The sequence below is a fragment of the Muntiacus reevesi genome, chromosome 1, assembly GCF_963930625.1.
Source record: "Muntiacus reevesi chromosome 1, mMunRee1.1, whole genome shotgun sequence".
NCBI classification, from domain to species: domain Eukaryota; kingdom Metazoa; phylum Chordata; class Mammalia; order Artiodactyla; family Cervidae; genus Muntiacus; species Muntiacus reevesi.
In genome coordinates, this window is record NC_089249.1 from 49,214,698 (window position 1) to 49,228,833 (window position 14,136).

Sequence of the window (14,136 nt, forward strand, 5' to 3'; positions counted from 1 at the left end):
TATGGGGAAACAATGGAAACAGTAACAGACTTTATTTTGGGGGGCTCCAAAATCACTGCAGATGGTGACTGCAGCCATAAACTTAAAAGACGCTTGATCCTTGGAAGAAAAACTATGATGAACCTAGACAGCATATTCAAAGGCAGAGATATTACTTTGCCAACAAAGGTCCATCTAGTCAAAGCTATGGTTTTTTCAGTAGTCATGTATGGATGTGAGGGTTGGACTACAAAGAAAGCTGAGTGCGGAAGAACTGATGCTTTTGAACTGTGGTGTTGGAGAAGACTCTTGAGAGTCCCTTGGACTTCAAGGAGTTCAAACCAGTCCATCCTAAAGGAGACCAGTCCCAAATATTCACTGAAAGGACTGATGCTGAAGCTGAAGCTCCAATACTTTTGGCACCTGATGCGAATAACTGACTCATTGGAAAAGCCCCTGATGCTGGGAAAGATTGAAGGCAGGAGGAGAAGGGGATGGCAGAGGATGAGATGGTTGGATGGCATCACTGACTCAATGGAGATGAATGTGAGCAAGCTCCGGGAGCTGGTGATGGACAGGGAAGCCTGGCGTGCTGCAGCCCATGGGATCACAGAGTCGGAAACGACTGAGCGACTGAACTGATGATAACTGGCAAAGGATTAGTAAATACTTTAAATAGTTTTTATGTATTAAATAAATATATGTATATTTTATTTCTATTTTATTCACGTCTTATATATTATATATAAATATTCTACAAATCAGTAAGAAAAAGACAACACAAAAGAAAAATTTAAGCAAAAGCAGGCACAGCCAGACACTCTACAGAAGAAGAAACACCAATGGCCAGTAAGCACGTGAAGAGAGAGAGGTTCAATCTCATGATAGTCACCAAAATGCAAATTAAAATAGAAGAAAATATTGTCACGTGTTCTAAGCTGGCAAACTAAGAAGCCACACTGTATCAAGGAATAAAAGGGTGTGAAAAGGGTGTGTACCAGCAGGAACGTGTACGTCCTGCAGAAGGCCAGGTACACTCATGCTGATGCTTTAGAAAACGCTGGTGTCATCTGGTAATGCAAGGCATTCATATACCCTGGTTCCCAGCAAACCCCTCCTAAATGCACGTCTAGAAACCCCTGGTTCCCAGCAAACCCCTCCTAAATGCACGCTCTAGAAACTCCTGGTTCCCAGCAAACCCCTCGTAAATGCACGCTCTAGAAACACCTGGTTCCCAGCAAACCCCTCCTAAATGCACGCTCTAGAAACCCCTGGTTCACAGCAAACCACTCCGAAATGCACGCTCTAGAAACCCCTGCACGTATGCACCAGGAGACAAGCAGTGTTTTTAATGGCAAAAACATAAGGAAAAAAACACTCACCCATCAAAACTGATAGGAAGTGCAATACACCCATACCACTGAATATGGCAGTGAAACTGATTCATAAACAGGTTCCCAAGAACAATAATCACGTATCTAAAGGGAAGGCACAGGCACTGGTCAATCAGTGTGAAGACCTGATCAATCCAAGTGAAACCAGTCAAATGCTGTTCAGTGTCTGCTAGTACGGAGCTACAAAGCGTGCTTTCAGAGAAAACTGAGCAGTATGACTCAAGACATACAAAAGCATGCAAAATTAAACAATACATGGTTCAGAGTTTTAGAAAAGCAATGGAGTGATAAATGTAAAACTCAAAAGAGTGGTTATCATGGAGGGTCCATGAACAAGGTGAAATAAGATGGGGAGGTACACACAGGGGCCATCTTTCTTAAATTGTGCATTGGAAACATGCAAGAGTGCCTACTATACACTATCCTTTGTACCTGACACATATACTTAGAAATTCTTTTTTTTAATTTTTAAAAAATTTTTTGATGTGGGCCATTTTTAAGGTCTTTATTGAATCTGTTACCACGTTGTTTCTGTTTTATGTTTTGTTTTGTGTTGTTTTGCTTTTTGAGCCACAAGGCATGGTGGGATCTTGACTCTCTGACAAGGGATCATACCTGCACCCCCTATATTGGAAGGTGAAGTTTCAACCTCTGGACCACCAGGGAAATCCCTAAATATTCTTTTATATATACTCAACATTTAATAATAAAAAACCATTTTTAAAAAAGCATGAATGAATTACAGAATAAAGTCTGAATTCTGATTTCAGCCTTTATTAGCAGAATTACTTTATTAGGTAACTTGCTTAATCTCTTTAGTTCTCAGTTTCCTCCTCTGTAAAATGGGGGTGCCGACTCTCTCAATGTTGTTGAGAAGAGCAAATATGGAAACACATATGGGGTTGGGGCTGTACTTCTAACATCAACTCATCCCACCTCCAATGTCAAGCAGATGGAGGCTAATTTTCATGGCCTGAAGAAATATTCAACAGGCGTTATCTACTTGCTCTGACTAATTCTGGTACTCAGAGACATGCCCCCATGCCTGCTTGCCCCACGTCCTTGTCACAGCAGTGGAAAGTAAACTCCAATCTGTCCTCCTTTCTCCCCAGATTGAGAGCATCCTGGAAATGCAGAACTAGAGAACTGGTACTTACTAAGTAGATCTCAGGAGGAAGAGGGGGGTTCTAGGAGAAAATGGGAAACAGCAGGTAAGCAATGTACTTCAGAACCCCAAGTCCATCCAATCACACAGATATTATACTGTGTGATGTACTGATGTTTCATGGAACCATCAATTCTAGATTGGCTGCTTATGGTTATATTCAAAGTTCACCCCATAAAAAAATCAGTTCACTCCATAAGTAATGATGAAAGTGAAAGTGTTCGTCACTTAGTCATGTCCAACTTTGTGACCCCATGGGCTGTAGCCCACCAGGTTCTTATGTCCATGGGGCTTTCTAGGCAAGACTACTGGAGTGGGTTGCCATGCCCTCCTCCAGGGGATCTTCCTGACCCAGGGATGGAACTCGCATCTCCTTCGGCCCCTGCATTGCAAGTGGGTACTTTACCACTGAGCTAGAGGGGCAGCCCAAGGGTAGAAGAGAAGTAACAGAATGGGTGCCTGCTCTCCCAAGGCTCCGCACGTGTGCTGAGATACTCTGTGGCACCCAGTCAATTGTCTGGGAAGTTGAAGTTGGCAGAGCTCCCTTGCCCATGCCTCTCCCAGGTAAATCCCCTGGGACGGCCCCACCTGAGAGCCCAGAGTTCTGAATCTGCTCCGGTCCCAGCAGTGGCTGCGAGGCTGCTTTCTTTGAAAGGAATGGACATGAGTTTGAGTAAACTCCAAGAGCTGGTGATGGACAGGGAGGCCTGGCGTGCTACATTCCATGGGGTCGCAAAGAGTCAGACACAAATGAGTGACTGAACTGAACTGATTACTACCTAGAGCATCACCCATTTCTCAAAGACAATTGAAATCAATTTTCTAAAAAAATTATTGTATTATAGTTGATTTATAGTGTGTTAGTTTCAGATGTACAGTCAAGTGATTCAGTTGTACATATATTACATATTATATGTAAACTTACATTTATACATATACATATATTCATTCTTTTTCAGGTTCTTTTTACATACATTCTTTTCTCATATACATTATCACAGAATATTGAGTAGAGTTCCCTGTGCTATACAGTAGGTCCTTATTGGTTATCTATCTTATATACAGCAGTGTATGTAATTAATCCCAAGTTTCTGATTTATACCCCCCCACACTGTCTGAAATCAATTTTAAAAGCCACATTTTAAAAAACTTTCTTGACTGAAATATTATCAAGATCCACATTTAAAAATACTTACATATTAAATTATTATAATGCTACCTTTATAACAAATATATTAAATATCATGAAATAAATATAAATTATTATTTATTTAAATATGTAAGTCTTTTCAATGCTTGTTTGCATCAGTTGTTAGGCTACCCATATAAGTTATCAATTTAAACAGTATTTTTAAACGATGCTGTCAATTTTTGACTTAACAAGTGACAACATACGTGAATTTATCTTGAGTGTGATTTTTTATTTTATTTTTTGACTGTAACTGCAGCAGAATTTTCTTTCCTTATAATTAATTTAAATAAATATGTGAAGAAACATCTAACAGAGTTGCCATTACTCATCAAAGAGGCATGGGATAGACTTGTTAAGAATATGGGTTTGAATTCTATCCTCCACTCACCTGTTTATGGTCATGAATGGCCATGAATCTTCACCTGAATCTTAGTTTCCCTATCTGTAAAACGGAGACAATAACAGCACTGGCCACTAAGATTTCTGTGGGATCTATCTGAACACTCAACAAGCTAAATAGTCAAGCAGCTAAAACAAAAAATGCAAACTGCAAAACCACGACGATTTTGCCAAAGGAAAATAACGACCAAGATCATTCTGTTTGCACATTTTAAAATGCAAACAGAATGTTACCTTTCTTATCTTGTCATATTTGCTGTAGATTTACTATTTCAAATATGTGATATTAATTTTTGTTTTATCAAAGGAGATGTTTTCGGTATTCATCAATCTTTTGCAAATGTATCAACTGCAAGATGTTTTTTGTTGTACATGATAATAGCAAGGGTAGGGATGGGGAACAATGGATTTTCCATTAGGGTATAATTTTATGAAGTATAATCCCAAGGGGGGAAGGCCAGGGTTAAATCTGGAAAACTGCTTGGAGGAGGCGGCCTAAAAGTAAGAAGGAGGCAGTGAGTGGCCTATGGAGGAGAGTTCTCACTGGACCTTGGGCATCTGCTGGACTCACTCCTCCCCCGCAGTGATGCAGGCAGGACTCAGGAAGTCACACCAGAACGCTCTGGGGTAAAGTCTGCTGCAAATTTTTCAGAATTAAGATCCCAGACAATATGATCTTGTGAGTAAGTGATACAATCCATACTGAAGGCATTAGATTAGAAAATACACCTGATTTAGAAGTTGACCTTACAGAGGGTAGTCACAGTGTCACCCCATCACAGTATCAGTGCCGTGGCATTTTGCTAGTTTTCGAGGCAGGGTAAAACAAAAAACAGCATGACCATGCTAGGACAAACAGAAACAGACCTTTTCTGAAAATGTGCTTGGCTATTTGATCGAAACCAGGACACTTCCAGTATTGAGCCCAGATAAACAGGGCAGGGCTGCAGTCCATGGGGTTGCAAAGAATTGGACACGACTTAGTGACTAAACTACGGCAACATACAGAGCAGAATAAAAGGTGCTGCAGAAGTGATATTAACCCAGGCCTCCTCATATGCAGGTCACCTCTTAGATTATGATCTCGACATCCTCAGGTGCAAGAAACCACACCCTGGCCATCCAGCTTGTTTTCCCTCTGGCCCACTCCGACCTGGCTCTGCCCCTTCCCCTCCCCGTGTCACCAGAGATGCGTGGGGCACAACAGTCCCATTGGGTCCTGAGTCCCCAAAACTTCACAACAAAGCCTTTCTTCTCCCAAATGAAATGCAAAGGTCCTTACCTTCACAGAGGTGAGATTTTGTTTCTTTGTTGCTTTCAAAATTGGGAAGGATGTCAAACTGCCTTTCCTTGGCTTTTTATCATCCATTTCAGTCCTGCAGAAGGAGAGAAAAAGATAAACTGGTATTAGAAGTAAAACACAGCAAGTCCCCTACATGCGAACCTTCAAGTTTCAAATTCTCTAAGATGCAAACGTTCATTCGCAAGTCCAATCACGGAAGTTAGTTCACGTGTCTGGTGTCCACTGTCACACGCATGCATCCTCTCGAGCTGGGTGTGCTTTTGTGTACTTTACCTTACAGGACTATTGCTATGTGACATGAGAGCCTTACTAATGAAGACCTGATGGAATTGGAGGCCCAGAGAAGGACATAGACAAGAGGAAGATGAACAAACTGAAGAACAGAAGAGATCCACAATGCAGAAGACAAGGGGACTTTCTTTATTTCAGGAGGCACTGTTAGCTTTTTGGGGCTTAGGACCTGAATGTAGATAGAACAGCGCACGAAGATTGCAGCAGCCGTTCAGAACAAAGTCCAGTGCTACTGCATCATCTATGATGAGAAAAAAAGAGCTACTTCCCAGATGTCACTGGGTCATTTTCCCAAGAGGGGCAATAGAATTGAATCCGGCAAGGAACCAGAAGCTGTGCCGTCAACATCAGGCGTGAGTGAGCTAGCAGCTTGCCCTCCATCTCCTGTTGTTGACGAGCCTTCAGCTCCACCACCTCCCACCTCCTCCCCCTCCTCCAGTCATTAACTCTCCTTGCCTGGCCACTCGATGCCAGCCTCTGTGTGCCAGCTGTTGTGCTATCCTATTGTACTTTTCAAGGTACTGTACTGTAAGCTTAGAAATGTTTCATTTATCTTTTGTTTGTTTTTTATGTGTTATTTGTATGAAAATATCATAAAGCTATTGCAGTGCAGTACTATACAGCCGATTGTGTTAGTTGGGTGCCTAGGCTCACTTTGCTGGACTTACAAATAGGTTGGACTTAGCGAACGCACTCTCGGAAGGCAACTCGTTTGTACGTAGGGGACTGACGGTACAAGTAATGGTCCCCACCCCCAGGATGGGAAGAATGCCGGGCAGCCTTGGAGAAGAGAAGGTGGCAGGTCTAACTATGGCTGAGGTACCACTGTTCCTTCTGTCTCCCTTCTGGTGGCCTACATGGACACTGGGTATCGGTCCTTACATGCTCATGGCAGAAGGAGACCAGAGCCAAGGAAGGACCAGGAGCTAGGAAGGAGGTTAGCAGCTCAGGACATCAAGCAAAAAGCCCCACCTTCGTCTGCTGACTGCAGAGTAAACCATTCTCCTGCCACCAGCATCTTTCCCCCTAAAATATGGACCTATTCATGGTCACTTAGTAGCTTAAGTGGTCCACGCTTCTTCTGGATTTCACTGGGTCACATTTGCACCTTCTTCCTTCTGAGCACAATTCCCTGAATAATTAACTCACGGCAAGATGAAAACCTAACTGCCACAAGTTTATGGACTCCAGCTGAAGTGGTGACTTGAGGAAATGGATGATCGAATCTTAGAGGGGTCTCATGACACTGTCAATATCCCGTCATGTCAGCAGACCTCTGCTGAGACTCCACTCCATCTCTTGGAAGCCCCCTTTTCAGCCCCTCACTCTAGCAAGAGCCAAGGGAGTTAAGAATCCACAAAATAGGGGCAGATCAGGCACCAAAGCAAATGTTATCACAACTTCTGCAAATCACTCCAGCCATAAGTTCCTGAAGTGAAGTGTTAGTCACTCAGTCATGTCCAACTTTTTGCGACCCCATGGACTGCAGCCCACCAGGCTCCCCTACCCACGGAGTTCTCCAGGCAAGAATCCTGGAGTGGGTTGCCATTTCCTTCTCCAGGGGATCTTCCCAAGCCAGGGATCGAACCTGGGTCTCCCACGTTGCAGACAGTTTCATTACATCTGAGCCACCAGGGAATGAGCTCCTGGGGACACGCTAATAAGTGGTGCGAGTATCACGACTGTGAAGTTATTCAGAGGAATACTGCTTTGAGAATCGAGATTTTAAGTTCCTATTATTTTTCATGGATCAGAGTTTTCCTGCTTCTACAGCCCATTGCTATCTCCTTCCTCTGGATTTAAAAACTTTCATCTAGAGATGATTTTGTCACTTGGTCAACAGCGTTAGTGTTAATTATCCTGTGCTAGTGCTAAGTCGATTCAGTTGTGTCTGACTCTTTGTGTGCTTATGGACCATAGCCCGCCAGGCTCCTCTGTCCATGGGATTCTCCAGGCAAGGACACTGGAGTGGGTTGCCATTTATGTGTGTCTGTTTGTATCTTGTCAATCTCCTGGAGACGGGAATGGTGAATTTATATTTTATTTCATGTTTTACATTTATCATGGGGACAAGGACAGCAGCTTGCATTTGAAATCTCTTGGTACAGATTTGCTGAAAGGAGAGACATCTAAAACAGTTTAGGTTAATTCATCTGAAATGTTCAGATCGCCATGTGCCAGGTACTGTGCCAAGTATAGGAGAATCACATAGAATAAACCAGAATCCTTGCTTTCAAGAGTTCAAAAACTGGTGGGCAAGACAGATTATAAACTGTGGCACCGCATTATTGCAAGCATAACAATCTTACACATAATGTTTCCTCTATGTATGAAAGTGGAAGTGTTAATCACTCAGTCCTGTCCAACTCTTTCCGACCCCACCAGGCTCCTCTGTCCATGGAATTTCCCAAGCAAGAATACTAGAGTGGGTTGCCATTCCCCTCTCCAGGGGATATTCCTGACCCAGGGATCAAACCCGTGTCTCCTGCACTAGCAGGCAGGTTGTTTACCACTGAGCCCCCAGAGAAGCCATTATCTATCTAGACCGAACTTCAAAGCCCAGAAGGAAATGTGTCTTTTGAGATTCATCTGTTGTAATTTCAGGATTTCTACTGCAACAGATCTTTATGCTCGGGGACCACATTCAGGACAGAGATTGTGACAAGATACAACTTGTAGGGACCCCCTTACAGTTCTATGAACAGGAGATGGTGTATTTAACACACTTCTGCCAAAGAGAACTCCTCAGACTCTATGCAGTTCTCCCTGATACTTTCCATGGCTCACAGATTTACAGATGCTTAAGAGCTGGAAGAATTTTTAGAAGCTATCTCCCCACCTCGTCCCACCGCTGGTGTGAATAACCTTTTCAAGAGGATTCCAAGTAACCGCTCATCTCTGCTTGAATATTTCTGAGACAGAACTCACTGTTTTCCCAGGCAATCCATTTCACATCCAGCTGTAAACCTTCACATGGTTGGACCTACATCAATGTCGATTGGAGAAAATGATCTTGAACAGCATCCTCCGCTGACACCTTTTCTCTTCTGCAGATACCTGTTCTCTGCTGACACCTGTTCCCCTCCACTGACACCTGTTCTCCTCCACTGACATCTGTTCTCTGCTGACACAGTTCTCCTCCACTGACACCTGTTCTCTACTGACACCTCTTCTCCTCTGCTGACACCTGTTCTCTGCTGACACCAGTTGTCCTCCACTGACACCTGTTGTCCTCTGCTGACACCTGTTCTCTGCTGACACCTGTTCTCCTCCACTGACACCTGTTCTCTTCCACTGACACCTGTTCTCCTCCAGTGACACCTGTTCCCCTCGGCTGACACCTGTTCTCCTCCACTGACATCTGTTCTCAGTTGACATGGTTCTCCTCCACTGACACCTGTTCTTCTCCGACACCTGTTCTCTGCTGACACCTTTTCTCCTCCACTGACACCTGTTCCCCTCTGCTGATACCTATTCTCCTCTGCTGACACCTGTTCTCCTCGGCAGATACCTGTTCTCCTCCACTGACATCTGTTCTCCTCGGCAGATACCTGTTCTCCTCCACTGACACCTGTTCTCCTCTGCTGGCACCAGTTCTCTGCTGACACCTGTTCTCTTCCACTGATACCTGTTCTCCTCTGCTGACACCAGTTCTCTGCTGACACCTGTTCTCCTCCACTGACATCTGTTCTCCTCCTCTGACACCTGTTCTCCTCCACTGATACCTGTTCTCCTCCTCTGACATCTGTTCTCCTCCACTGACACCTGTTCTCCTCCACTGACACCTGTTCTCCTCCGCTGATACCTGTTCTCCTCCTCTGACACCTGTTCTTCTCCACTGATACCTGTTCTCCTCCACTGATACCTGTTCTCCTCCTCTGACACCTGTTTTCTGCTGACACCTGTTCTCCTCCTCTGACACCTGTTCTCTGCTGACACCTATTCTCCTCCACTGACACCTGTTCTCCTCCACTGATACCTATTCTCCTCTGCTGACACCTGTTCTCTCTGTTGACCACAGCCTGTTCTCTGTTAACACCTGTTCTCCTCCACTGACACCTGTTCTCTGCTGACACCTGTTCTCCGCTGACACCTGTCCTTCTCTGCTGACACCTGTTCTCCTCTGCAGAGCTACAAAGAGCACACTCACCCCCTCTTCTACTCAAGAGTTCTTAAATATTCAAAAGAGTGGCTTTTTGCTTCCCCAGCACCTGCTCATCTTCAGGCATCTGTGCTTTTATATCAAATCCCTCCTCATTTGACAGAGCATCCAGGCAGGATGGAGAAAGCCTGGACTAAAAATGACCTCCCTTAAAAAGGAGGTTTGCTGGAATTACTACACTTTGCTGGAATTAAGATTCTCTTCTAATCAACACTTTGTTAGGCAGCAAGAATTTTGCATCCCTCACCTGGTCACTGATTTTTTCATTTTTCTTTTTAATTGGGGGATAGTCATTTTACAACATTGTGCTGGTTTCTGCCATGTATCAACATGGTCACTGATCTTCAATTAAAGCAGACAAAACTAGTATTGGTTCTCTTCAGCTGTTACAACACATTCATGTTGGGCCTGTGGTCAGCACTGGTTCTTCACACGCTGAGAAGTGTGCATTACAGTTCAGGTGCTGACAACATAGCAGTTGGAAAGTGGCTGGCATACCAGAATCCCTTCACATTTATCATCATTCTCTCTGATAAAGTCCAAAACAGAGAAGGGAACTAACAGACTTAAGTCTCAGAACCAATTTGGCAGAGTCCATGTTTGGAGAATTCCTTAGAACACCTAGATTTTATGTACCTACATGTAGACAATTAAATCCCTCAAGCAAGACCAGTGACTGAGGACACTTCCACTGTTCTTTCGTAGTCTGAACTTCCTGTTTAAACAGCCTCACACTTTTGCCACATCTCCATTTAAGCCTGAACAGTGAAACCTGAGTTAATAACATTGTTGATCATCAGTCATCCAAACAGGTCAGAGGGGCCACAGGTTACTTAAGCCCTGAATTGGCTGATAGAACATTTCCAATATCACATGTTAACTACACACTTTAAAAAATTCCAAATTTTGCACTGTTCATCTCCTTCTAAGCAAAAACTTCGATAAGCCTGGGAATCACCCCTGAGTGGCAGGTATCCACTAATAGGACAGTGTGGCTTGGAATGAACGGCAAGCACGTGGGCTACTCAGAAGAGGTGGGTATCAGCCAGAGATCCCTGGACATGAGCCGTGGGGTCGTGGACCCACTTTTTATGACCAAGTCAGATGAGATGTGCAGTGAAGACAAGAAAGGGAGCAGTTCACACAGTTCAGTATCAAATAAACAAAGCACCCAATCAAAAATGAGTGGAAGACCTAAACAGACATTTCTCCAAAATAAGACATACAGATGGCCAAGAGACACACGAAAAAATGCTCAATACTGCTAATTATTAGAGAAATGCAAAATCAAAACTAAAATGAGATATCACCTCACCCTGATCAGAATGGACATCATCAAACATCGATGCATGATACAGGGTGCTTGGGGCTGGTGCACTGGGATGACCCAGAGGGATGGGATGGGGAGGGAGCTGGGAGGGGGGATCAGGATGGGGAGCACATGTACATCCATGGTGGATTCATGTCAATGTATGGCAAACCAATACAATATTGTAAAGTAAAAAAATAAACAAATAAGCATAACTGGGGGAAAACATCTACAAACAATAAAGGCTGTAAAGGGTGTGAAGAAGGAACCCTCCTACATTTTTGGGGGGGAATGTAAATTGATGCAGCCACTATGGAGAACAGTGTGAAGGTTCCTTAAAAAACTAAAAACAGAACTACCATATGATCCAGCAATCCCACTCCTGGGCATTTGCCTATTGAAAACCATAATTCCAAAAGATAGATGCCCCCAATGATCATTCACTGCAGTGCTATTTACAATAGCCAAGACATGGAACCAACCTAAATGTCCATCAACAGATGAACAGATGTAGCACATATCGAGAGTGGAATATTACTCAGCCACGAAAAGGAATGAAACGGTGCCATTTGCAGAAACATGAGTGGACCTGGAGACTCTCACACAGTGAAGTAAGTCAGAAAGAGAAAAACAAATGTTGTATAGTAACATATATGTGGAATTGAGGAAAATGGTACAGATGAATCTAACTGCAAAGCAGAAATAGAGATGCAGATGAAGAGTAGGGTGGGATGAGTTGGGAGATTGGGATGGACACGTGTACAGCATTGGTATTAACAGGTAACTAACGAGAACCTACTGTGTAGCACAGGGAACTCTACTCAGGGCTCTGTGGCGACCTAAATTGGAAGGAAATCCAAGGGAGAGGGAATATATGTACACATGTGGCTGACTCACTTTGCTACCCAGCAGAAAGTAATGCAACTCTGTAAAGCAACTATACGCCAATGAAATTTTTTTAAAAAAAGAAAAGAACGGGAGAAGAAAGCTCTGGGCCCCAAGTTGTTGGGGCCAGGGCTGGAAGCATGTCCAGTAGGTCTTATGAGTTCTCTAAAACCCACCTCTCCCCATCCTGCACTCAGTCGAAGCCAGTGATGCAACATTATCTTAATGGAAAAGTATAACATATTGCCCAGGGCTGTGGGGGTGCAGATTTATAAAACTACACACCTGGGCCAAGGGGAGAAGCTCCAATCAGAAGAAAGCAGTTGATAATCAGGAAGCCTTGGGCAAGTCACTTGGCTTTTCTCAACAAGAAAATGGAAATAAAAATTCTACTCTCCTCACACCCAAAACTTTTAGGAGCAGTTAGTGAGACTTTCAAAGAGCATTATACAAAAGTTAGTAATTCTGTAAGGAAGCAATTAAAATACTGCACATTTAAGGTTTTTGGCTTAAGAAATATATGTCAGAGATACACACGGCTAAATTTAAAATGGATAACCAACAAGGATCTACTGTATAGCACAGAGAACTCTGCTCAGTGTTATGTGGCAGCCTGGATGGGAGGGGAGTTCGGGGGAGAATGGATACTTGTCTATGTATGGCTGGGTCCCTTCTCTGTTCACCTGGAACTATCACAACATTATTTGTTAGCTGGCTATACCCAGGTCTCCCACACTGCAGGCGGATTCTTTACCAACTGAGCCACCAGGGAAACCCAGGAATACTGGAATGAGTAGCCTACCCCTTCTCCAGGGGATCTTCCCAACCCCAGGAATCAAACTTGGGTCTCCTGCATTGCAGGCGGATTCTTTACTGGCTGAGCTACCAGGGAAGCCCCCAATACAAAATAAAAAGGAAAAAAAAAAAAAAAAGGGAAATACATGCCAGAGAAGGGTTATGTATAGGTACTACACTCAGCAATGATGATCCATGCTTCTTAGAGACATGCCTATCATTTGAGTACTTTGTCATCAAGGAGATAATGGGGCCATACTTTGATATTACGATCTGAAAATAAAACTAATCCTAAATACACGAATGTTGGGTTCTGAGGATGCAGCTGGACTCGGAGCGAAGTCTGAAATAGTACCTGCCTCCTCCCCACATTCACACCTGCCTTTTTCTCCTCCGACCCGCAGCCCTTCTCTTTTCCTGCATCCTGTCACTCTCGCGCGCCCCACCTTCCGCCCCCATCGCCCCCATGTGTCCCCCTCCCCGCCCCGCCCCTTACTTGGTGCAGGTGTGGGTTGGAGGCGGGAGGAGCTGCATTGGGCCTGCGCAGACTGCGGGAGCTGCCGGTTGGGACCTGTAACGCCGGTGGAGGGCCACACCCTGCTCCCGTCGCTATAGAAACTGTTTTCGCCCTTTTTGTGACTCCCGAGCTGAAAGGCTGGGGCTCTGGGCTGGTCCCAAACCACCTTTCACCTCAGCCGAGAGAGACAGCTCTTTTCCTCCTGCTCCTGTTCTCTTGCCTCCGGTCTTTAAAGTTTGGGGCAAGAATTGAAGGACATTCTGAGGTTAGAGAGATTCCAGTTGATGCAATAGGCTTATGAAGCGACCCCTCACTCTCACCCCCTTCACAAAAGTGTGGGGTTATCAGAAAGTGAAAGTGAAGTCGCTCAGTCGTGTCCGGCTCCGCGACCCCATGTATTGTAGCCCACAGAATTTTCCAGGCAAGAGTACTGGAGTGAGTTGCCACTCCCTTCTCCAGGGGATCTTCCTGACCCACGAATCAAACCTAGGTCTCCCGCATTGGAGGCAGAGGCTTTACCTCTGAGCCACCAGGGAAGCAAAAAGCTCTTAAACTGATACAAACATAATCAAGTCAAGTTATATGTATAAGACTCTTCCTTAAAGGCAAAACCCGGGGTTATCAGAAGCACACAGTAAAGGTTCTGGATAGGATTTATTCAGCAGAGGAACATTTTTTTGTGCACTTACTCTGCACCAGCTTTTAAAAGCAGGAAAACGAAATAGTTGAATGACAGCACAGTTAC

The 14,136-nt window shown here is 44.2% G+C and overlaps 1 protein-coding gene across 1 annotated transcript in view; it reads right to left on the minus strand.

The window, feature by feature from the left end:
* The window catches only part of DYRK4 (dual specificity tyrosine phosphorylation regulated kinase 4), a 44,767-nt gene extending 31,359 nt beyond the window's left edge, over window positions 1-13,408 (minus strand). Inside the window, exons 1-2 of the mRNA XM_065936537.1 lie at window positions 13,371-13,408; window positions 5,412-5,505 (exon numbers count right to left, since the gene is read on the minus strand). Coding sequence (XP_065792609.1) covers window positions 5,412-5,505; window positions 13,371-13,408 — 132 coding nt within the window. The remainder of the gene's footprint in view (window positions 1-5,411; window positions 5,506-13,370) is intronic.
* Between the last annotated feature and the right edge of the window lie 728 nt (window positions 13,409-14,136).